Raw genomic sequence first — 26318 nt, 5'->3', positions numbered from 1 at the left:
ACAATCTTAACTGAATGGCAGATGGCTTATTCCTGCTGATTTTTTTATATGTTCAATTCAATCTTCTCCAGACCAATATCCAGACCAATGGAATGCAATCACTATATTCCTCTTGACCTGCAAACTTATTTTTGAAAGAATAATTGGCAAAAAACATTTTGGTGGAAGTAACAGTCTATCATCGGGACATGTCTTCAGACAATAAACTTCGGAATTATTGATAATGACTACTCCTATTTGCTAGAATACCTTTTCTCAAGATAAAATATATTTGCTTCAATATCAAATGCATGTTGGCGGTGACAAGCTGGCTGTTATAATTTAGGTTTGCATATCATTGCATTTTTTAATTGGGTGATTTCCAAGCTTTTTTGGAGGGGATATATTGATGAACCTGAAGCTGGATAAACAGTAACATAATCTTACAACATTTAATAAATTAAATATTCTAGAGGTCAAAAGATTTAATGGTATTCTTTCCTTTTAACAATGTTTACATGTAACATTGTTACCAATGACAGGTCAGAAGCAGCAACTGAAGCATAGTTGTGAGATTACCTTATTTTTCCCAGAACTTCCAATTGCATTACAATTGAAACAGATCCTCTTATCCTCAGTTTATGGTTTACCAGTAAATATTGATGAAATTCATAGTATTGTGAATTATGCATGTAATTGGGTTATAAATTGCTGCAACCAACATGTCAAGAATTTGGACAAAAAAAGGATTGCTCCATTCCTTGAACAAGTATGGAAATGTTTGCAGATAAGGAAGTTGGTATTTTCATCTGAATTGAAACCTGCATGCCTAACCTTGACATGTCACCAAAGGGTGGCAGCTAGGTTTGCCAACTGTCCCCCGTATTAGCCGTATTATCCTGTATATTGGACTAAATTGGTTTACCTGTTACTAATCTGGTCGAGGGTACTGTTGGATCGGAGCGCCTTGTCCGGCCCCGCCTCACCTGTCCCAACGTAGTGCAGCCCATGGAGTGGAGCAGCAGCGCCTCGCTTGTGGGCCCCGTCAGTCGGCAGCCCGGCCAGCAGTCCGACCTTTGATTACCGCTGACACCACCACCCCTCCTTCTCATGGCTGATCATCGGTTCATGAGTTGGATGGGGTGCAGGACTTTGCGCGTAACGTCTCGCGCAAAGTCCGGCGTCCGGGCCAAAACTGAGCCGGCCCGCCGGCTGGGCTTTGTGTGCAGTTCAGCACCCAGGCCAACTCACCATTCACCTAGCCATGGCCGAGTCGGTCAACAAATTACTGTCTGGAATTTGTCCCTTATTTTGACCTTTTGTTCCTTATTTGGGAGTGAGAAAGTTAGCAACCCTAGTGGCAGCCCACATTCTTCAGCTTTTTCAAGTTACAGCTGTGATACAAGAAAAGTTAATGCCAAATGACTAGCAACGTGAAAATAAAACAGCTAGTCAGGCAGCATCACCAGAGAACATGGATAGGTGACGATTTGGGTCATGACCCTTCATCAAACTGATTGTGGGGGAGGGGGAAAAAATGGTGACGAAGGGCAGGACAAAGCCTGACATGTCATAGATTGATACAGAGAGTAAGGGTGGGGGAGGGGGGGGGGGGTGTTGATAGGCAGATGGTTGGACATAGGCCAGATGAAAAGACAGGTGTGAGACAAAAGGATTGAAGAGTTGGGTACTGTGAAGCTAGAGGAAGGAATGTAGGAGGGAGGGGAGAAATAGGTGCGTCCAGGTGGAGCACGGGGAGGGGAGGTGGTTTGGGGAAGAAGGGAGAGAGGGAGGGTTTTGTAGTTATATGAATTGGAAAATCCAATGTTCATGTCTTTTGGGTAGGCAACATGATCTCTGTCAGCAGGAAATCCTGACTTGGCAGGGTTCAGGAAAAAAAGTGTTTTACATCCCAAAAGCTAATAAATATATTGTATTTAATTTCTCAGAATAATCAAATTCTTTAAACAAACAATGCTCCTCTTCAGCATTGTCATATAATATACAACATCACAAATACATGCAATCATTGTGCTCCACTTCCTCCCACCATAAAATCTTCCCACCTTCTGCTAGAACCTGTCATTGATGCTCATTGGACAAATATTGATGTTTGATTTTATTGATTTTTTGGTTGCTAGGCAGACAGATAAGATTGCTTTAGGGAGTGTCTTGCAAAACTATAACCATAACTTCGACTATGAATTATATAATTGCAGAAGATTACTCTGGTTGGCAAAAAAATTATTTCAACACAATAATGAAATTAAGTTTCCTTTGCAAATTATCTATTGACAAATATATTGGCATGTTTAAATTTTCAACATTGAATAAATACTGGAGACAAGCTCTTCTGGGATTTTAGGTTTAGCTTGTAAAGGGCCTGTCCCACTGTACGAGATAATTCAAGAGTTCTCCTGAGTTTCCCCCGATTCGAACTCGGAGAATTACGGTAATAGCCGCTCGTAGGTACTCGGGGCTCTCGTGGACATTTTTCAACATGTTGAAAAATCTTCACGAGCTTACCGCATTTCCCAAGTACCTGCCGTTAGCGTTACGAGCCGCTAGGAGACGTCCCGAGCTCCGACTTACCCCCTACGTACATTCTACGTACTTACCACTAGTTTGATTTTTTTTTAACTCGTGAGAGCTCTTGAATTACCTTGTACAGTGGGTCAGGCCCTTTAGGATCTTAAGTTTAATATTCAAAATTCTACATATTAAAGTTGGCACCTGGCAAGATTATTTATTTTTATCCTATCTGGAGGTTAAGGAGCTGGTCAAACTGAAGAAAATTGTTTAGCTTCTAAAATAAACTGCAAGAGGAACTCGGCGAATCAGGCAGTGCCTGGTGAGGCAAAGGGATGATCGATGTTTCTGGTCGTAATCCTATATCAGGACAGGTACAGGATCTAAATGCGAAACATCAGCTGTCCCTTGGCCTCTGTAGATGCTATTCAACCTGCTGAGTTTCTCCAGTAATTTGTTTGTCTTCAGCTTTTCTACCTCGGAATGAGTGATCTAGCAATGTGAAAAGTTTGTCTGGGCCCAATAAACCTGAGAAAATGACTTTGGCAAATTCAGTGTCCGTGTATCATGAGTGTTTGCACTGGGATAAAAAAAAAGAAAACTGATAATATATTGCGGTTAAGCATCATTGGTGGCAAGGGAGGCGAAGCTAACATTTTAGGTCATTAATCTTTCATCAGAACTGGCAAAGTGAGAAAATAAGCATGTTTTAATATTTTTAAGAACTTGCAGAAGCCTGAAATAAAAAAAGGAGGTCAGGCAGCGTCTGTGGGGTGAGTTAACATTTCAGGTCGACTACTCCAGTCAGAACCTTCCTTCATAAATAATCAATTCCTCTGAGTGTTTTCAGCAAATTTTATTTTTATTTCAGATTTCTGCATCTTATTTGCTTTTTGATTGCTCCTGGTTTTGCGCTTGCTGTGGAAGACTTTGGAAGAAGTCCATCATTTTCGAACCAGTATTGTAGATATAATACCACGTGTAGCCAAGGAGCAAATATGAATCATGCAATTATGAATTCCCAAACACAAAACAGTAGCTATTTAAGATTTTTTTTCCCCCACACTTTTCTGTTTAGCTCAAGATTCGAAGACAAAGTTCAGCCTTACCAAACATGAAACTTGAGGAATAAATTTGCTATTTCAAAGCATGATTTTCTTTTTTAAATCCTAACATTAAAATATTTAGGTAGACCAGGTAGTTCAATATTGATGACTCTATTCTGATTTCAATCTTAGCTGGAGGAAGCATAAACTGTGGAAATAAGGAACTGCAGATACTGGTTAATACACAAAAGTTCACAAAATTCTGGAGTAACTCAGCGAATCGGGCAGCATCTCCAGAGAACATGAATAGGTGACATTTCAGGTTGAGACCCGAAATGTGGTAAGATGAGCATTGAGAAAATAAAATGGGACGGACATGGAATTCAGTAACATTTACAGTGGAGAAATCATAAACAAGTACTTTTCTAAATATAAATGAAACAGCTTTGTAAATCTATTTTCTATTTGCTCCCATAGGCCAAGTCTTAATGGATATTTCAAACGCTCACAAGAAACTCAACTTAGAAATGGAAGATAATGTATGTATGTTAAACACTGCTTTTCAAAATAGTTTGAAATTGTTTTTCCTTTGTAATCTTATGCAAGATTATAAACCTGATTATAAACCTGAAGGATAACATTAAAATACAAATTGAATTCTGGCACAAAATGATACAACATTTAGATAAAATGTTCTTCCCAGCTCTACCACTCTTGGTTACAACGTTTCAAGTATCTTAACAGCAAATACCAGACCACCACCACTGTAAAAAAAAATTTCCTCAACTCCTCTCCAATTTTTTCACATGCCTTGAAAGGAAACATGACCTTTCTAATTGCCCATCAATGCCTGAGCCTCTGCGATCTCTGAAATGAAGATTTACGATTGTGGTATTTGATAGGAAGTTCCAGAACTTAGACCTAGGGAAATTGAAGGTAGTGTTGTTCCTATGAACTAGCTGCCCTTGCGTTGGGGGTGATGTCATAGATTTGGCAGGTGCTGATGGTATACACTGCAGTCATGTGTGCCAGTGGTGGAAATGAATAGTTAAGATGGTGGATGAGGTGCTTATCAAGTTGACAGCTTTGTCTTCGGTGGTATCAAGCTTCTTTAAAGTTATTAGTTGCATTCAACCAGGCAAGTACAGGGCATTATATTGTGCCTCTGACTTTTGCCTTAAATATAGTGGAAGGTGTTGGGATATCAGGAGGCGAGTCACTCAGAGGATGTCAAGCTTCAGTCCAGCTCTTTTAGTCATGATCTGGTTGAATTTTCATAAATGGTGTCCATTCTGTTTCCCTCCATGCTCTTGACTCTTAACTCTTGATTAATGATCTCGGACCTAAATTGAAAAGGTTGTTTAGTTGTTGCAAGTTATTCGTTAGAATTTTTTTAATTATTGCATTTGAGTCAAGTTAAACCTAAAATATTGCTTTTTGTCTAGTTGCAAAATTATTTTGAGAACTTGAGAGCAGAATGCTTACCTTCCCTTTCATTAAAAAAAGATATATAAAATACTAGTGATTCTTGAGTGGAAGGCAAAACTGTTTTTGAGCATGCACAGAATCAGCACTTATTTAAAGGATCCCAAATCAATTTTTTAGATAAATTCATCTTCAAGAGAGGAAGAAATTCATGAACTCAATTACATAGCATAGTTATAGCATATTATAATTGAAAATTGGTTTTGGACCTTGTCTGATCATTCTCTTTACATTTGGTGCAATATGGAAAACAATATCCCAAGAGGATCCATCGCTACTTATCTTTCATATTTTTGACATCCCCTCCAACCACAATGCTGACCTCTCAAATCCTGGCCTCACAATCCAATTGCCTCATATTCTTCACCTTTACCATGAAGATGACAACTTGCACCAGCCTCTTGCCTGTTCACTGTTGATCCCCATCGTCTCTCCCCATCTCTCATCTAAATTCAGTGCATTAGAATTTCTAGGCCTAGGTATATTTGGGCATTATTTAAGTAATTTTCTTTCTTCTGTTGTAGTTTCTTGTTATATCTTTAAGAAATATCTTTTTCATCTTGAAGTTTAGGAAATTTCATAAAGACATAATCGGTGAATTGGAGAGAAAAACGGATCAAGATATGAAGTACATGAATGTAAGTACCTAATCTATTCAATTGGAACCGTTTACATAATTAATATCGAACTCATTGTGAACACTTGATCTTGCGCAACTAAACATTTTGTCAGTCATGGAATTATACAGCTTGGAAACGGGCCCTTCAGGCAAGCCTGTCCATGCTGATCAAAGTGCCTACCTGAGCTAGTCTGGCTTGCCTGCAAATACCTCTAAACCTTTCCTGTCCATAAAACTGTCCAAATGTCTTTTTAAACATTATAAACATACCACCTCTGCAACTTCCTCTTGCAGTTCATTCCATACACACACCACCGTTCATGTGAAAAACCTGCCTGTCAGGTTCCCTGTTAATCTTTCCCCTCTCATCTTAAACCAATGGCTTTAGTATTCGGCTCGCTTATCCTTGGAGACTGGCCATCCAGCTTATTTATGCCTCTCATGAATTTATAAACTTCTATAAGCACCCCCTCCTCCCTCACTTCCTTTACTCCAGGGAAAACAATCCCAGGCTTTCAGGGAACCATGTAGTTGTGCCCCGGGTGTCTCTGCCTACAACATTTCTCAGGGCCCTGCCATTGCGTACGTTTGCCCGAATTTAAATTCCCAAATGCATGATTTTGCACGTTCAAGTTAAATGCCATTTCTTTGCCCACTTTCCCAATTGATCTTGATCCTAGGCCAACTCGTTCTGGATCCCAAGTGATCTAACCTTTCTGACCTGTCTCCCACGTGGGACCTTGACAATCAAATTTGTGACATGTTATTTCCTATGCACAAGGCAATGTCCCTAATAAGTCCTTGTTTTTTCCAATTGGACGTGGAGCTGACCTCTGAACATGTAGTTCCCTAGCTTGCCCTTAGAACTCTCAGGAAAATGTGATTCCTGTTTTTTGTTGTCAGGGTATCATGGGCAGCAAGGATATGGAGGAAAGTGGTGGGTCAGCCATGATCTTAATGAATGGCTAAATAGACAAAAGGGCTAGAGAGCATATTCATTTTTCCTATGTCTATTCCTATTACTACAACTATGACAGAAAAACAGTCTAAAACATACTTTAATAATATAAACCTTCAATCCATGTACCTATCTCAGAATATCCTCTTTAAAAAAGGAAGATACATCTGTTTATTGGAGTGCTACACAACTTAATTCTCAGATGTGATCATTTTATAAGAAAAACAAAGGGTAACAACAGCCAGGATCAACAATAACTGTCTGAAGTTGAAATAAATGGAAGGGACTATCCCAACATTTAAGACGCAGTTAGACAGGTACATGAATAGGACATGTTTGGAAGTATATGGACCAAATGCTGGCAGGTGGGACTAGTGTGGCTGGTGTGGGCAAGTTGGGCCAAAGAGGCCTGTTTCCACACTGTATCTCTCTATGACTCTAAGTGCTTATCTGAATTTAAGTTGGATGAATTAGGCCAGCATTGAGGTTAGAATCCCTGTAAGAACTTCAGCAGTTTTTAATTCTCTGCCAATGCCCTGCAAGATATTATAATAAATTGGCCATTCAAGGCATGCAGATTAATATGTTGAAATAATTTTCTTGCAGGCAACTCTTAAAAAGTACCAAACAGAACACAGAACTAAATTAGATTCCCTGGAAAAGTCTCAAGCAGAACTCAAGAAACTTCGAAGGAAAAGTCAAGGAACGAAAAATGCTTACAAATATGAAAATAAAGAAATGGAGGTAGGTGTTAAATCCATCATTGAATGTCTAACAAGAAATGCTCTCCCATCTTCATCCACGATTATTTAGTCTAATGTATTAACTTTCCTCTGTCTTGCTCCTTTCGTACATGACTAATACTGGTTTATTTCTACGATGCACTTTGCCATTGTACAATCTTTAATTATGAATTGCATGTGATTTTCAGTCAGGGCAACAGTATGAACATTGAAAATAAGTAAGCCCGACGTAAAGAAGTATGTGATGACCAAAATGTTGGAAAATGTATGGGGATCAAGTAAGGATGGTATCAGACTAGTTTGAGATTTAAACTAAAACTAAAATACATTTCTTGTGAATGGTGAAAATGGAAGAATTGAACCGGTGTTTCTCAGACACTGGATGAATAAAATTCTGTCATGTGAGGCGGATATGAATTGTGTTGTAGTGGTACAATGGAATTCTCACATTAGTCATCTGTGGTGCAAATAACAATAGGTTTGCTACCTGAAACCACAAGCCATCTGACACTATAGTATTGCAATTATTTATTGTAATCAAAGCAGTCTCTTCTTTGTAATCACTTTTCTGGCCACTCTCCTATGTTGATAAGCAGCTTTCTGAGTTGAGCATAAAGCTAAATACTGCAAATCTGATATAATTAGAAATATTGGAAATTTTCAGACAAAGCAACAATCATTGAGAAAAGTAGATGGGATGTTTCATGTTCATGAGCCAGGCCTTTAAAGAATTTAGAAAGTTTCAATGAAATCTCTCATTCTTCTGAAATCTACATAATACAGAACTATTTGACCTTAATTTTCCTCTCAGTGACAAACCTGCCATTGCTAGAGCTAATCTATAGATGTGTTACTATATTCCATCAGAAATGACCTGGATAGGTAGAAAGAACACTAATTTAAAGTATGTCATAGAGTCTTACAGCGTGGAAACAGGCCCTTCAGTCCAACTCACCCAAGCCAACCAACATGCCCCATCTACACTGTTCTCACCCATCTGTGTTTGGCCAATAAGCTTCTAAACCTATCCTATCGATGTATCTGTCCAAATGTTTCTTAAATGTTGTGATAGTACCTGCATGTGTGATGGAAAACTTAGGAAGACAGTAACTCCTGAGGATAAATCAGAGCTCAAATGAACTTTGACAGTGAAATGGGCAAACAGGTAGCAGATGCAATTTATTTTGAGTAAGTTTGACATGATGCACTGTGGAAGAAAAAAAAAGCAAGCATTCATGTGATGTCCTTTACACCATTTTCAGAAAATCCTAGGGGCTTGAACTTTTGAAATGTAATCAATGATGTGATTACATTTCAAAATCACTTATGATTCCTAAATGTTTCAGTTTAGGGAAATATGACAGATAATTTGTAAACGGAAGCCTTGGCTATAACAGCTATTTAATGACTAGAAATTTCTTTTAAAATTCACTGATTGAGGAGTATCTCCCTGCTGTTCAAAATGAGGTTATTTACATTATCCTGACAACAGTTGAGCAACAATACTGCAGGACTCCCCAAGTGCTGTATTAAGGCAGCAGTTCACTGGATTTAAGTTTGCATCCACGACCTTCTGATTTGGATGAGAAGTCTTCCACTAACCCACAGGTGGGCAGTATAAAAATAGAAGGATCTGGAGTTGCATCTTCATGGTTCCAAATACCAGTCCAAATTGATAAGGCAATTGAATCTTATGAAGTACAGTTCTTGGCTTTGTAAATAGGGGACTGCAGATGCTGGTTTACAAAAGACAGTGCTGGAGTAACTCAGCAGGTCAGGCAGCTTCTCTAGAGAGCATAGAAAGGTGACATTTGGAGCCGGGAGTGTTCTTTAACAGAACTTCAAAGTAGGCATTCTGAGGAGAACATCTTCAAAGTAGACATTTTTAGAAACATCACTGCCTCTCCATGTTCTCCTGAGATGCTGCCTGAGTTACTCCAGCACTCTGTGTTTTGTAAACCATCAACTGCAGTTTCTCGTTTCTACATTCCACTGTCCCACAGCAAAATCTCCTTAAGGTATGCCTACTTTGAAGAATTTCTCCTGAAGTGTCCTGTCCCAAAATGTCGCCTATCCATATCCTCCTGAGATGATGCCTGACCCACTGAGCCACCCCAGCACTCGGTGCTCATTTGTAAATTGGGGGAATAAATCAAAGCAGTTGTGCACTACACTAATCACTAGCTAAGTCTCCATTGGACTACTGTGCACCATATCAGTGAAGGTCTAAGTAGTTGTCCAGCAATTTCTTCAATTACAAGACCTTCAATTACATGGTGAGATGGGAGAAATTGTAATTTTTCTCCTTAAAGTAGAGAAGATTATGGGGTTTCCAATTGAGGATTGTATTGACAGGGAGAAATGGGTTCATGATAACAAGATAAATGGTTTAAAGGTAAAATTATTTATTTAATTTCTCCATTTGGGATTGTTCTGATTTGTAGTGTACTATGTGAAAAATTGCAGAAACTTTCCTTTAACTCCCAAGTGAAATTCCGAAATAAACTTCATCTAAATATACTTGCAGCGTTTGGGACAAAGCTTGTATATTGCATTAAAATGATTATTCAAAGAGCACAATAGATCAAATGTCATCCTCTTGGCTTGCAAGTTTCTAATGCTGTAATTATGCACATTTTTTGTTCAGAATTTTTCTATAGTGCATTGTAATTATACATTGTAAATGAACATTGTCAACATGCAACTCTTTGTGAATAGCAACGTGTGAAATAACTTTTTTTTAAATTCGGCCTCCAATATGTGTCATTGTGAAGTTTTCATTTAATGCTGCGCATTCAGTTTGCTTACTTCCTAATCTATTTGAATATTTTTGATGACAACATAGAATGTAATTGTAATTGCCATTCATTCACATCATACCTTTGTATCCAAGGTTGCCAAATGCACAAGATCAATTTTAATATGTTTTACTTCCCCACCCATGAAACCCACAATTATGAGTATAGGCAAGGGTGGGGTAGTGATGATGTTGAAGGTGACTATGCAGGGTGTGATTGTCACTTTTGCAACCGCAGCTAGGGATGGGCGATAACTACCAGTAACGCCCACAACAGGAGAATGAGTAGAACAAAAACAAAGGGATACCAAGTATAGCTACTCTTTATTGAGACAGTGAGGATTGCACATGTTACCAAATTTATATAGCTTTTTGTTAAACATTTTTGACGCAATTTTATTGAGATTTTTTGCAGCTAGAACGGGAATGCTCAAATTTTCAATTTCATGAATGTTTCAAGCTGTTTTCTTTTAGTAAATGGTGTCTATTAAATTAAATGTAATTTGAGCACACTCAATATTATGTGTATACTTTTTTCTCTAGTATGAATGCTAAGACTGTCATTTTAAAATAGTCAAGTGACTTTATCCCTGGGCAGAAGCCCTATCGTTATGGCAAGACATAAAGTTAACTAATGCATATTGTTTCCAGATTACTATTGATTGAATTCTGCCCAGCTCTACGGATTTACTATTTGTATAGACAAGAGTTTGGATAGTACATTTAGGAGATGCATGGTGAACAATTTGTTTATCATGTAATCTTGCACCATGCTTGTATAATATTTTTGATAATTAAGCACAATTTCAGCATTTTAGAATTTTTAAGTTCATAACTTGGTATTGATCACATTTTGGTGAAGTGTAGCTTAATTTAAAACATCTATGTATGAAACATGCCCATTTTATAAAGAGGGTGCAGATTTGCATCACTGTCATCTATTTGTCCTTGAAGAGAAACCAAGAACTGGAAAGTGTGCACCTTGCCTACAAATTGGTTCTATTAATAGATCATAGATAGGAGTAACAGCCTAGAAATCATATCCAAATTAACGTGTGGAGGTATGGTAGAATTTTCACTGCTATTTTTCTGACCTCTTTGTATGACATGATAATCTTTCATGCATTAACAACAAAGTAAAAACATAATTGAGTAAAGCCACTAAATTATTGCTGTTCTGTTTATAACTGCAGATTAAATTGTCTTTATTCCTAATGAATTCCTATGCCTGAGAGAGCAATATTTTAATCTGAAATTGGCCTCTGATTATCCCTCATGATCCCTCGTGTTTTCACGGTTCCATTTTCAATAGCCAGTTTGGGGGTATTTTTAAATTTAGATTAGTTTAGAGATACAGTGCGGAAACAGGGCTTTCAGCCCACTGAGTCCGCACAGATCCCCGTACATTAACACTATCCTACACTGGGAACAATTTACACCCATACCAAGTCAATTTATCTACAAACCTGTATGTCTATGTGGGAGGAAACCGAAGATTTCGGAGAAAACCCACGCACTCACAGGGAGAACGTACAAACTTCTTACAGACAGCACTCTTAGTCTGGATCGAACCAGGGTCTCCGGCGCTGCAAGCGCTGTAAGGCAGCAACTCTACCGCTAAGCCACCGTGCTGCCGCAAAATCTTTGGCTTCTGAAATATAGCCCAATTTGACTATTCAGAGTACTGTTTTAGAAACAAATAAACTTGCATTAAAAGTAGTTCTGATATAATAAATGTGGCAATAAATCTACGAACATGATTTTGGGAGAAACCAGGAAGGAATAATTGTGATCTGGTAGAAATTGCTATATATTTTATGAAGGAACAGATTGACATTTGGATCTTTTCATTCCAGTTTCTAGCAACTATCAGTACGAGGGAAAGCGACATTCAGAGGTTCATCACTGATGGCTGCAAAGAGGCATTACTTGAAGAAAAAAGACGGTTCTGCTTCCTAGTGGACAAGCATTGCATTTTTTCCCAAGACCTAAGCAATTACCATGAAAAGGTCTGTATATAAATAATTGTGAAACAATTGAATTTTTCTGTGTTAATATGTATTGGAAAGCATTAAAATTATGTTCAAAATTATAATCATTATTACTGTAAGGAACTGAAAATAGCCATAATTCATGTTTTCTTCAGCACTATTGTTGGATTGAGAGCCAATATATGTGGTTGCAAATGTCATTTCCAGGGAGATGAGATTCTGCGATAGGTGCAGGAGTAGGCCATTCGGCTCTTCGAGCCAGTACCGCCATTCAATATGATCATGGCTGATCATCCCCAATCAGTACCCCGTTCCTACCTTTTCTCCATATCCCCTAACTCCGCTATTTTTAAGAGCCCTATCTAGCTCTCTCTTGAAAGCATCCAGAGAACCTGCCTCCACCGCCTTCTGAGGCAGAGAATTCCACAGACTCTGTGAGAAAAAGATCGGTAGCTGATAAGATCGGTAGCTAACCATGAGAGCATTTGAAGTAAGTCTAGAATTGTGGGTGGCACAGTAACATACCCGATAGAGCTGCTGCATCACAGCGCCAGAGACATGGGTTCAATCCTGTCCTCGAGTCATGTCTGTATGGAGTTTGGACTTTGTGACTGCGTGCGTTTCCTCCGGGTGCTCCAATTTTTTTCCACAAGCCAAAGACATGCGAGTTTGTAGGTTAATTGGCACACAACAAAAGCTTTACACTGTACATTTGACGATAAAATAAACTGAACTGTAAAATACTCTTAATGTATAGGGAGTGGATGAAAAAAGTGGGATAACGTAGAACTAGTCTGATTGGGTAATTGGTTGTCTGCATGGTCTCGGTCAGCCGAAGGGCCTGCTTCCATGCTACTTCTAAACTAACAAAGTGAGATTTTCAGCAATAGATGACCTATGATAGAATCGGAGTCCAAACATTATGGAGGTGGAAATTAGTCTGGTATTCAAGCAAGTGCGTGGTTGAGATATCATTTTGCATCAAACACGAAATGCTACTATGCCAGCAATCTGGTTCGGCTTCAGACAATAACTAAGGATGGAAATGGTGACAAGGGAACGGAGTTTATGCCGTGAAGCGCAGGCTAAGAAATGGTAATTATTAAAATGCATAGGGGTAGAATGTGGCACTACACTAATTATAAACTAACCCATCCTTTCCTTGTACTCTGAGGTACTTTTATGAAAATGAAATGATAATTTCCATCTAATGACCATTATATAATGTTTTCACTTAGGCCAATGGACTTCTTCGTGCCAAAATAAATATTTGGCAGGATAAGTGCTTGGATGCCACAAACGTGCCGGACTTCTTGAATGAAGATGATAGCAGCTTCCCATCATATCCATCCAAAACTCCTCAACCTTCTCCAATGATAGGAAGATACTCTGTGAGTAGCTGACTTTGGCAAGAGAGGAGGGAAATGTTTATTAAAATATCTTTGTTATACATGTAATTATAAAATCCCAAATAACAGTATATTTTCTATATTTTATTTTTATCCTTTAGAATTAGGTGTGAATGTGTAATGGTAGGACAGGCTCAAAGGGTTTTATGTTCCATTTGGCTAGTTCAAAATGAGACAAAGACAGGAAAAAGGAAATTTCAAAGAAGGCTGAAGAAGGGTCCTGACCTGAAACATTGCTTATTCATGTCCTTTGTAGTCTAAACTACAAACTAGTTAGCTTAACATCTGCCACAGAAATAAGTTAGACGTTGTTATTGAATACATTATAGCCGAACACTGAGAAAAGTTGAAGGTAAGGTTTTGTGGAAGAAAAATCATGCTTTCCCATCTTTTTGAGTTCTTCATGCATTATGATAAAAAGTGGTTGTAAGCGAGTGAGCTAAGTGAGCTTCATAGACTAGCTAGTCCTGTTCTTGCCCAGTATCCCCACAGGTACTTTCTAGGATAGATATTAACAGGGGAATCATAATTATCTTTTCTCTTTTGGTGAAGGTGATTATTTTATTCTGATTGCATGAAATGAGTAAAACATTATTTTCTCCACTTGCAAATAATGTAATAATCATGGAAAAGTTATTATCTTTATTTGTTTAACGTCTTAGAATTGCGTAAAGATACAATTTGTGGGACAGAGCTTAAGGAAGACTTAATTTCCAGATTTCCAAATGCGATTCAAAGCTCTGTTTTGGATGATGTTAAAATAGCTTCTGAATTCTCTGAACACTGAGTAATTCCGAGTAGAAAACTCCATCCACCATACAGAACTTGAAATAAATGTCTTTATCCATAGGATCTTTAAACATTTTATTTTGCTTGTTCAAAACAATCAAATCTTCAGGCATACATAGCTAGTTAATAACTTTTTCCTGTAATTAGGGCTGGTTACTTTCAATAACATATCAAATTCTCATGGGAAATTCTTAGTTCAAAATAAATATTTGACCAAACATTTCTAGTTAATGCTACAAATCACAATGGTGTGATGGTGCTTTACAATTCAAGACCTGCAAAAGAGACAGTGGGGTTATAGATAGAAAATAAGATTGATTTTCAAATAATTAGTTGCACAGTTTAAAACAAATTCCAGTGAAACTTTAGTTGCTATGAAATTCTGTAGGAATTTAAAACCAATTGGAAAATAGAAGAAGAGAATTTCTTTAGGCAAAAGCATATTTTTGTGATTGTGTACATTTGGCAAAACAAATTGTTGTCTTGTTTATTTTTCATTCTGGTATTTCTGTGGTACAGATCATGCTCACCCCTCACTATTAAACTTTATAGAAGGATTCCTTAAATTTAATTACACTTTATTCTCTAAACAAATCCTGGAGCCTAATGAGGCAGGCACTAATCCTAAGGAGTGATGTTAGCTCATTAACTAAATTATCGTGTTCTTGTACAGATGGATCTTGTAATGTACAGATGGACCTTGTTATCATGGTCAGGTCACTATAATAAAAAACACTTTAACATGCATAATTTCTAAGTAAAGGTGACCAAGCTCCCATCTTTTAACAAGATGTTTATCAGGCCCTTGTTCTTTATCATGTGTAGAAGAAATGCCCCAACCAGAAATGTTTTAATGAAGATATTCCAAACTATTTTAAGTAAGCAAGAAAATAATGATAATGGTTTTCCAGGTACATGATCCTACATTACAGAACAATATAAAAATACCACCAGCTCCTCCTGGAAGAATTCAGAAAAGTCCTCTGCCAGATATGTTCAACCACCCAAATGCACAGCGCATAGCCTCGATTGAGAGAAATACCGAATCCACAGGTAAGGAGTGGAATCTAATAAATACCCCCTTAGTACCAGTAGAATCTAAGCAAGCTTGTCTACTTGATCCATTATTAATGTGATCTGTGCATTTCCATGCAAACCTGTACATCAACCATTGATTACCAATCTCTAATTATCAGAGAGATTTGTTGATCTTGAGGGATTGAATATGTGCTGGTTCAATCTGCATAATGATTGTTGAGTTTATTTTACAATTTACCTGTATTACATCAATACTAGAAAATTGACACAAAAAGCTGTAGTGACAGCAGGAAACTTATTTTCAAACATTCCGACATTCTGAACCTTAAAGGTCACCTATTCCTTTTCTGCAGAGATGCTGCCTAACCGGTTGAGTTACTCCTGCTTTTTGTGTCTATGGTATAAACCAGCATCTGCAGTTCCTTCCTACACATTACATCATACAAGATTATTTCAATTGGTATTAAGTGAAGCAAAATTACCTCTCGGGCGTGATCATTTGCTTAACATTTGTTTTTTAAAGTACATCTTGCAGTTTTGGATAACTGGAGATGTTAATATTCTGCTGGATGGAATCACAGTTAGTTTCTTTATGATTTTGGAACAGTGGATTTCATTTGCAGGAAGTTAACTCAGTGACTTCTAGTGTATATGTTGACGAACATAGAAGATAAAAACTGCTGGAAAATGAAATTAAAGTATACCATACTGTTTACTAAGACATCTTAAAACTCTTGAACTATCTGAAATGAAATTTGGCTTATTTGTTTCATTCTACAAAGTAATTGCACAGAAAAGTTTAAGGTATAACTTAAGGATTGGGAATTCCTACTTTTCATTTTCTTTAAAAAAAAATATTATAAAACTTTTAATTTCAAGCCAAGTGAACGTGTTACATAAATTCATTCTGCTGCTTTTAACTAACTTGTTATGTTAGAGTTTGTAATTGCCCTGAATTGAATTATAGTTGAATAATTGAATTTGTTGCAATGATATGATATCGGTATTAAAAAGATCTTGCAGTAATGAATTTAATGTACTTTTTCTACAGAGGATATCGGTCTATCAAGATCCATTTCTGTTGCAACTGGACTGAACATGGTTCAAAGGCCAAAAGTGAAAAGCATTTTTCCACACACTGCAGGAAATAACAAGAATATGTTGAGCTTTTCAGAAGGGGATGTACTAACACTTCTAATACCAGAAGAAAAGGATGGCTGGCTGTATGGAGAACATGATATAACCAAACTGTGAGTTCTCATTTGCCTTAAATCATTACAACATAAGAATTATTATATTGGTAATGCATTAAAAATATAGTAGAAGAACATTCAACAGTTAGCTACGAACTGCTGGGGTAACTCAGTGGGTCAAGCAGCATCTCGGGAGAACGTGGATAGGTGGCTTTTTGGGTAGGAACTCTTCCTCTGTCTGAGGAAGGGTCCTGACTTGAAATGTCTTACATCCACATTCTCCAGAGATGCTGCCTGACCTGCGAAATTACTCCAGCACTGTGTCCTTTTGTGTAAGCCAGCATCTGCATTTCCTCGTTTCGACACTAAACAGACATTGATTCACTCCTCAATGAGCTTGACTGCATTTTGTAACCTGCCATCTCTCTTTTGAACTGACACTGTGCAAAGAACATTTTATCAACTTCAATCCCATTCTCAACCCCAACAGATAGGCCCCTAACAGAGAGAGTTTATAGCCAATACAGTTGGACCTTTCCTGTATCTTAAATTTCCATTCAGGCATGTAGGACTTGAGACACGAGAGATCCTTCTCCCTAAACACAATCCCAACAGAACCTAAATTGACTGGAGATGCAGTTTGTACCAAAATTGCTATTGTTTCTTGATCATGGTGAAAATGTAGTCCTATTGTGACTAATTCTGGACTAAAGCAAAAATCAACATTGTACAAATAGGATAAAAGTGAGGATTGTATTGTTTAATCTTTCTGGAAGCTTAGGTTCATGTAAAATGGCCTGTTTCATAGCAACTCTTATTCATGTATTACCAAGATTAAAAAAACGAAAGACTTGCATTTATTGTGGTTACAAGTTATCTTTAATACTTTACAGTTAACCTTTAGATGGTAACTATTCTAAAGTGAGAAACATGGTGGCCAGTTTGCACATAACAGATGTTTCAAGCTCCAATAAACATAATCTGTTTTTTTGATGTTGATAGGTTTGAATGAATAATTGCTATATTGGATGGTTAGGACCATAAATGTAAAACCGTGGAAAGGGGTTCATGATGTTTATTTATACAAAATAAAATTTCTTTATTTAAAACTAGTATAGCAATGTTTGATTTTAATCTACTCATGGAGATTTTTTTCAATTCAGTCTTGTGAATTTGTGTAGCAAGGCATCTGTAGGAGCAAACTAGTAATATCCAAGATTCTCTGCCAATTTGGTGTCTGAGTTAAATTATTCTAATTTGCTTGGTCAATAGAGTGACAATTTTTTCTTAATAAATATACATGAAAGTATCTCTATGAATTGTTAACTTTTTTTTCTCTCTCCACACATCCTGTCTGATCCACATTCAAGTAGAAACTGCTGTATTATCTACACAATTCAACATTTTTTCTTTCCTTTGTTATCCTTCACGTCCTTCTTAAATCTGGACTGATCAACCATAACTAACTGTTTAAGAGGGAACTGCAGATAAGGGTCTGAAGAAGGGTTTCGGCCCGAAACGTTGCCTATTTCCTTCGCTCCATAGATGCTGCTGCACCCGCTGAGTTTCTCCAGCTTTTTTGTGTAACCATAACTAACTAATGTTCACCACCCTCTCTCAAATGGCAGCACTTACCTTTTCATTATTCAGTTTGGTGGTCTATGGGTTACATAAAACTTTTTTTCCCTCTTCTCGTCTTTCGGTTTCATACAATTTATAACATGTTTGCTTTCCATTTCTTCCTGTTCCTAATGAAAGGTCATCAATCTAAAATGTTAACTGTTTCTTTCTCCATGGATGCTGCATGAGCTACTGAATATTTCCAGCATTTTTCTGCTTTTATTTCAGATTTGCAGCTGCTGTATTTTCATTTAGCTTTTCAGTTGTTCAAGGTGTTTTAGTGGAGTAGTTCACAAAGCATACAGTTTAATAATTTGTTTACAATTGTTTATGTATTATAAATCAAGAAAAGGTTGATCTGCATTAATATGTTAACTTAAGATTTCACAGGCTATAAAGATACAATTGGAGTTTTTCCATATGAACTGTCATTAGGAAATGTTCCTGTAACGTTATGGCGGCGCAGTGTAGGGTTACTGCTCTAAAGCACCAGGGACCCAGGTTTGATTCAGACATTGGGTACTATCTGTGTGGAGTTTGTATATTCTCCCTGTGACCGTGTGGATTTCCTCGGGGGGTGGGGGGTGGGGGAGAAAGGCATACAGAATTATAGGTTAGACATAAAGAACTGCAGATGCTGGATAACGATAAAAGACAAATGCTGAAGTAACTCAGTGGGTCAGGCAGCATCTATGGAGAACATGGATAGGTGACGTTTCAGGTCAGGACCCTTCTTCAGACTGATTTTGTAGGTAATTTGCCTCTGTAAATTGCCCCTGGTGTGCAAGGAGTTGTTGGAAAAAGGTGGGTAACATAGAACTAGTGTGAACAGGTAAATGATAGTCGACGTGAATTCGGTTGACCCAAGAGCCTGTTTCCATGCAGTATCTCTAAACTAAACATCCAGCAGAAGTTAGAAAACAATGTAAAGCCCTCACTGTAAGACTTAAGCAATAGGCTCCTCAACAGTGTTTGTGTTTATATCAACTTGGTCATTAAATGTACTGTGGTGAAATATGAACAGAAAGTGCATGAATAATAATTTATAACTTCTTGTGCTTAATGAGAGAGAGAGTGCAATTTATTATGCATGATGTCCAGTAGACTTAGGTGAAAGTCATATTCCTGTTATATAACTACAAATCTTTTTGTCATGTCAAAAGATATTGAATGGTCTTCATTGATGGTCTTCATAGTCTATTTGAAGGATCCTCTTGCACAGGAAGCTAGAAATTTAGTAAATTCTTCCTCTAAATCCATTGAACTATTTTAACAATGACAGCTAATTTTAGATCCACATTCAGTGAAAAATAAATGTGAAGATTTAGTGCAGGTCAAATTTTAAGACTAGCTCAGACTTGGAATGTTGTAAATACAAAAAAAAATGCTGTTCTTGAAGATGTTTGTTCATTTAAAAGGGTTTAATTACAATATTTTTATTCCTTCTGAACAGGAGAGGTTGGTTTCCGACTTCCTACACCAGGCCACTAGAACAAGCTCCAGATATGTCACCTGCACTCAGGTAATACATGTTAAAGGAAACTTAGTATTAGAAACCTTTCGTGTTAGGAAAAAAAATCTCACAATTTTCTTTTCTATAAGTATAAATTTCTACTTCTAGTTTTAAGCAACTGCAGAAAGTATTTATTTCACAACTTGTTAGCCATTTAATGCTTGCATATCTTAGAACTTAGAAAGGTAATTTTTCTGGTATGCATCAACAAATAAGTCAATATTATTTTGGATCTCTGCTTAGGATTGTGGGTGTGCAAACATCATCTGTGTACCACAGTTCAATAGTTAAAGTTGTAGTGGTATTAGTTCTGGAGTGGAGGTAACATGGGTTGAACAATTCCCCTTTTTTCCCTGTAGATTGGCACCTAAGAACATAAGAAACAGGAGTAGGCCATTTGGCCCTTCCAGCCTTCTCTGCTATTCACCAAGGTTGTGTCTAATCTTCTATTTCATCACTATTTTCCTGCACTGTCCCTGTATCCTTTGATTTCTCAAATATCTTGAATAAACTCAGTCAACTGAGCCTCCACTGCCCTCCGCGCTGGAGAATCCCAAATATTCACCACACTGTGTGAAGAAATTTCTCTTTGTCTTGCGACGGGCTTCGAGTTTCTAAAAATAATGTTTCTTGGCAGCTCTTCACATCTTCTGTGCAAACTGACATAAGTATTACAATTGTATCAACTTTAAGATTCAAGCTTGCAGGAAATGTATACAGTTTTTTTTTTCTACAGAATTTTAGTAAAACTACAATAATTTTAATTGCAATTGAATGCAGAAGGCCTTCTCCGGAATTAACAGTTCTGCTACTCTTTTAATTCTATGATTTCTCGCTATTCCAAACTCCAGTTCATTATCATGAATCAACAGTTTGTGATGAATACTTTAAGGCAGAATTTAATCACACCTAATTTAGGTGGAGAAGGTAAATGTTTGGAGAAGTTTTACAGACTTGATTAACATAAAGATGGAAATGCCTTCATTTTGAAGGAGCAATGTAGTTCATCCATATCTCAAAATATCCTATGAAATAATATTCTGAGTCGCCTGGCTCAGAAAATGCATCCAACAGATCTGTCTCTGCTGATAGTCAGTAATCCCTAAATGAGATAGACACTCTTTTTATTTGTGTATTGACTATTATACTTCAAAGAGTTGAAGACTTTGACCATATTTACTATGTACTGTGACAATCCGACATAGTAATTATAGTTGGGTGGGGCAGAGAACTGAGTCGCCATCTGGATCTGCAATCCCAACCTTCAGTGGGAGTTGTCAGACCACTTTGTGCAAGGAGGAGGCACAGGCAACTGCTGATGTTGGAATCTTGGACAAAACACAAAGTTCTGGAGGAACTCAAGTCAGCAGCATCTCTGTGAGGGGTGGGGGAGTGGGGAGCTGGAAAACTGGTGGGGATGGTACAAAGCCTGGCAAGGGATAGATGGATACAGGTGAAGAGGAAGGTTGAAATGCCTTTTGCCAAGTAATAAAACAAAAGGGTGTTGGATAAGGAGAGGAGGATGAATGAAATGCAAAGCCAGAAGGTGGTATTTGGGTAGAAGGGGAACGGAGGGGGGGGGGGGGGGGGGGGGGGGGGGGGGGGGGGGGGGGGATAAAAAAAAAATGAGGGACTCTGATATGGGAGATGAGTGTACGAAGGAGGGGGAAGGAGTAGAGCGACTGGGGTGGGATAGTGGAAAAAATGGGTGCACAGTGGGGTGCGGAGGAACTGGAAAGGGAAATGTGGTAGGTGGGGTATTATTTAATACTGGAGAATTCAATATTCATACCATTGGGTTGTAAACTTTCCATGTGGAATATAAGGCGCTGTCTTTCTTGATAGAGGGCACTCTTTCATATTGCATAACTTTTTCAATTTTTACGGTCAAAATTGCTTTTGATGATAAAGCCTGTGCGGAATGCTTCTCTTGAGGCTTATAATTCAATAATAAAAATGTTAAGTGATTGTATAATCCTTGACAAGAAATTATGTCATTTTTGTCTAAACCTGCAATTTTCATTTAAAATCAATCAATATAAAGGTTAATGTATATAAATTATTTTATACAAATTCTTCCCATTTCATTTGAGGTCTGTCTTGTATCAATTAACCTGTTCCTGAAATGATGTTATCATACCCAATGATTTGTGTTAAGTAAGCATCTATTACATTTAATTGTGGTAAAATCCAGCACTTCCACTTTGCTGCATGTAAATAATGAATTCAAGATCACTATAGTACAGAATGTTACAACAAGTGCATTAATATATTTTAAGGGTATCAGAAATATCTTCCAAGAACAATTGATATAGCTATTCGAAATGAAATCTCAAATATAGAGAGATCAGCAAAAAGTTACTGCCCCAACACGCAGGAATTTAAATTAAGAAATCTGGGTGGGTTTTTCAGCTGAAGAACAAGTGACCATTGATCCAAGTGCAGTGGAGGATGTTTGCCATTAGTTTTGTCTTGTGAGTAGATGGGTATTTTAATGCAGCTTTTGAATCCTTCATATTATATGCCCCCAACCAGAAGCTTTTTTATTTAAAAAAAACCACCATGCCAATCAGTTTAAATCTATGCCATCTGGTATTTGAAATTATAGTCACGTAAAGAAAAAGAAAAACATTGATTTCAATAGTGCCATTCTAGTCGCTTTCAGAATGGTTCAAAGTGGTTTACAGTTTATGAGCAAGCTGCTCATTTGAAGTGTTTTCATTCCTGTAATATTGGAATGCAGCTGCCAACTATCACAAATTTCCTCAAACTGGTGTGATATTCACCAAATATATATTAATAACTGTGAACTGAGCAATTCTCTCCAGGACCCAAGGATAGATTCTTTGTTCTAAATAGTACCAGAGAGGCTAGTTGAACCTCGGTTTAATAATGCATCTAAGGGGTGGCATGTCCAATAGTGCAGCCCTCATTTCACACCTGATTAACCTATTAACTGGACTGAGATCCCTGAGAATGCTGCCAACCAAGCAATTTTGACAGCTGCACCCCATCAATAATGACTAGTGTATGTCATTTATATTGACAATTTCAGCCAGTACAGGTGCACCCCCGATTTTCCGGCACCCTTGGTTCCAGAGCCTTGCTATATTATCCGTTTTCCCCGACCAACAGAAGTTGCGTAATAATTTTACACCAATACACCTCTGACCCACTAATTATATCCTTCCCGTGTCTATAATGCACTGTGGACTGCTGGGAGCTTAAGTAAAACAAATATTAAATATAAATTTATTTTACAGCAAAACTTACATTTCTTGCATGGGCAGTTAATAAGCTGCCCTCGGAAGTGCAATAAGCGTCGGATCAGCAGTAGCTCACGAGTCCGAGGTGCTACTACCCGGCAGGCCTACCAGGCCGACCCCCACCTGCCCAAGATTTGCTGAATCTGCCATAAATGCGATAGGGCAGATGTTCAAACTCCAAGCAGATGGCACTAGAGATCAGGATTGAACCTGAGTTACTCGAGTTGTTAAGCAGCGGGTCTCCAACCACTTGCTGCCCATACCTAGAGACGAAGCTATGAAGCCTATGTTTCCACTCAGTATGTGAAGGCATATGTATGAAGTATTCTGCGGGGCAATTGCATTACTTGTATACATGCTTTCTGAGCTTCAAAGCAGGGGTAGCAGTATCGACAAATTCTAAAGCAACTTCTCTGAAACAACAATTTGCAAGGAGTTTATACTTTGTCATACTAAAATTGTCAAACTTCCTGTATTCTTTCAATTGTGCATTCCGGTTAAACTGATTCCAACTCTTCAAGTAAATCCTGATAGAGCAAACTTAGATGGCATAAACAATGTTGGAATTTTTGAAACAACATTGTTTGCATGCTAAAGCAATGAATTAAGGTATTTGGAATAATCTTTAGAAACACGACCTTTTAGAGTAGAATCATTTTATAAAGACCAGATAAAAAGGACCATGAATTTTACAAAAGTCTTATAACTAGTTGTAATGTTATTTAAGCTGATTTAATCTTACAGTAGGCTCTGCTTCTTATTGGCTAGCAGAGCCACAGTGCTTTCTATAATACAGTGAGGAACAAAACACATTATTTTTGATAGATGTGATGTGCAAACTCTGATTGCTGTCCACCGTGTTCCTATGGCATTCTACTGTGCATGAGTTTAAATCACAAATTATAGAGGGCATTTGGCTATTAGGCAGGCTATTTTGGAAAATAAATCTAGTTCTCCTATGTTTCTCCCCCCTCCCCCCACATAGCTCTGCATTTTTCCCCTATTGAGTATTCAATTCAATGCTGTTGAATGTTGACACTTTCTCCATTATCCTTATAAAGTAATATATTCCAGATCACAAATTTACATTCTTAAAAACAAATTCCCTTTTTTCTCTACCTTCCTCTACCCCCAAGTTATCTATCCTATTTGTGTCTCCCCTTCAAATCTGCTCATAATTTTAAGTATTTTTATTAAATCTCTCCTAAACCCCCTCTACTTTCAAACCAGCTTTCCTCATCTATTCACACAACAGAAGTCCCTGATTCCAACTAATTATCTATATGAGGCAGTTATTGATTCACAATAATTACTGTGTAGTTGTCATCACTGACGGTTCTCTGTCACTGATTCTACATATTGTATTTATTTTTTCTTTGAGACTATTTAAAATTTCAGAATGGAATTTTCTAAATGTGATGGATTGATCTCTATGTCAAATTGAAATTTTTATTTTTTGGTGCCTTATTTTCTGGGTTTCATCCATTTCCTGGAGAGGTAAACTTTCATTATCCAGGGAGAAACAGCTCTTTAATTTTCATAATATGTCAACCTTGGGGATTTGAACATGAGGCAAGATTTTATTTTGTAAATCACTTGTATTCAGTGACCAAGGTTTGTATTGCAAACATGGATTCAGGATTTCATGGAAGTGTTGCACAGTGGTTGAAGTTGCTATGTCTTTTATTTCACTCTGGTCAGTTAAGTTCATAAATATCTTGCATTTTTATGGCTGCCATGAGGTTGACTATCACATAATAGACTTCTGATATCTATGTTAAAAGTAGTCGAAGTAATATTCTCTTGTAGCCATAAATCATTTGGTCTAATTGTACCTCATAATAATGTAATTTGGAATTTGATATTTAGATATTATTAACACTGGCCCAGTAGAAAGTAGAACTTTTCACAAATTCAGATTTTCATTTTTAAATACTACGAGACCTAGTGGGACCCTTTGGGTCCCATCCCATCAACAAGCGGCCGCGGGGGAGGTGGCCTGCGGCATCACACACACACTAACCTACACACACACACACACACACACTAACCACCCCCCTTGATATATTAATATTATTCATTCACTTCTTTTACCCCATCCCCCACCCTATCCACTCATGCATAGCCCCCAACTCACAGGCACAGCGGGAGAGGGAGGGTGGTGCAGAGGGCACGGGGCAGAGGCAGAGAGCAGCAGCAACCTCCCCACCATGCGTCAACACGAGGACCCCGAGTGAGGCGGCGAGTGGGCGGGCGAGCGTCGACCAAAGGACCGCAAGTTGGGCCACCGCAGTCATCAGCTATGATCTTTGGTTTTCAGTCCAGGGCCCGACTTCATCCCCAGCCGCGTCTTTTCAATAACGGGGAGGAGGGAGGGTTGGGGGGTGACATCACTTGCAGCGCGAGGGAGAAGGCACGCAGACCCATTGTGACATCAAAAGCGAAAGACAGTCATTTTAAATTCTAAGTTTTGTCAGATTTTTGAACATTTTCATTAATAACTCGAGAAATAAAGCATTAAATTTTCAGATAAGGTGATTTTTGGACTACGAGAAAAATGTCTACCGGAATGTGTTAAAATTTTACCGTTACCGTGTCGTTTTTTCGAGAAGATATGATTATACACACACAAATCCACATACAAGATGAGATTTTTATAAGTATAGAGATGATATTGAAAATAGCTGTGAATATTTTATATTCTTCATTGTGTAAAAAGGAACTGCAGATGCTGGTTTAAACCGAAGACAGACACAAAAAGCTGGAGTAACTGAGCGGGACAGGCAGCATCTCTGAAGAGAAGGAAAGGGTGACGTTCTTCTGAAGATGGGTCTCGACCCAAAATGTCACCCATTCCTTCTCTCCAGAGATGTTGCTTGTCCTGCTGAGTTACTCCAGCTTTTTGTGTCTCTCTTCATGTTCTTCATTGTCAGCTGTACTAATATGTAATTTGGATAACACTAAATATTCTGCTTCTCTGCCTTTTATTAGTTAAGCGAAGTTTAATGTACCAGATAACTTTACATCTTAAACTTCAGGGCTTTCTACTATCGCCCATCAGTGGTGGGATAATAATTTTGGACGTTAGTTTTTAATGTGTGCACAAACATTGGAGAGATATTGTGCAAAGAGGTGAAAGTAACTGGAGGTAGACACAATGCTGGAGTATATCAGTGGGACAGGCAGCATCTCTTGAGAGAAGTAATGTGTGACATTTCGGGTCGAGACCTTTCTTCAAACTGAAAGAATGGAAAGGAACTGGAGTTGTACGTCTTCCAAATGGTGAAAGACCAAGGAGACACAAGAGGCTGCAGGTGCCGGAACTTTGAGCAAAAAACTAACT

At 37.9% G+C, this 26318-nt stretch overlaps 1 protein-coding gene across 3 annotated transcripts in view; it reads left to right on the top strand.

The window, feature by feature from the left end:
- The window catches only part of baiap2l1a (BAR/IMD domain containing adaptor protein 2 like 1a), a 95177-nt gene that overhangs the window by 45284 nt on the left and 23575 nt on the right, over positions 1–26318 (top strand). For all 3 annotated transcript variants that reach the window (XM_055651619.1, XM_055651618.1, XM_055651620.1), the window contains exons 4-11: positions 4032–4093; positions 5606–5677; positions 7223–7360; positions 12013–12165; positions 13386–13538; positions 15257–15398; positions 16435–16633; positions 19650–19718. In XM_055651619.1, coding sequence (XP_055507594.1) covers positions 4032–4093; positions 5606–5677; positions 7223–7360; positions 12013–12165; positions 13386–13538; positions 15257–15398; positions 16435–16633; positions 19650–19718 — 988 coding nt within the window. The remainder of the gene's footprint in view (positions 1–4031; positions 4094–5605; positions 5678–7222; positions 7361–12012; positions 12166–13385; positions 13539–15256; positions 15399–16434; positions 16634–19649; positions 19719–26318) is intronic.

Source organism: Leucoraja erinacea, chromosome 20 (genome assembly GCF_028641065.1).
Source record: "Leucoraja erinacea ecotype New England chromosome 20, Leri_hhj_1, whole genome shotgun sequence".
NCBI lineage: Eukaryota > Metazoa > Chordata > Chondrichthyes > Rajiformes > Rajidae > Leucoraja > Leucoraja erinaceus.
Note: the sequence above shows the minus strand (reverse complement) of the source record. Positions and strands in the feature narration are given on the sequence as shown.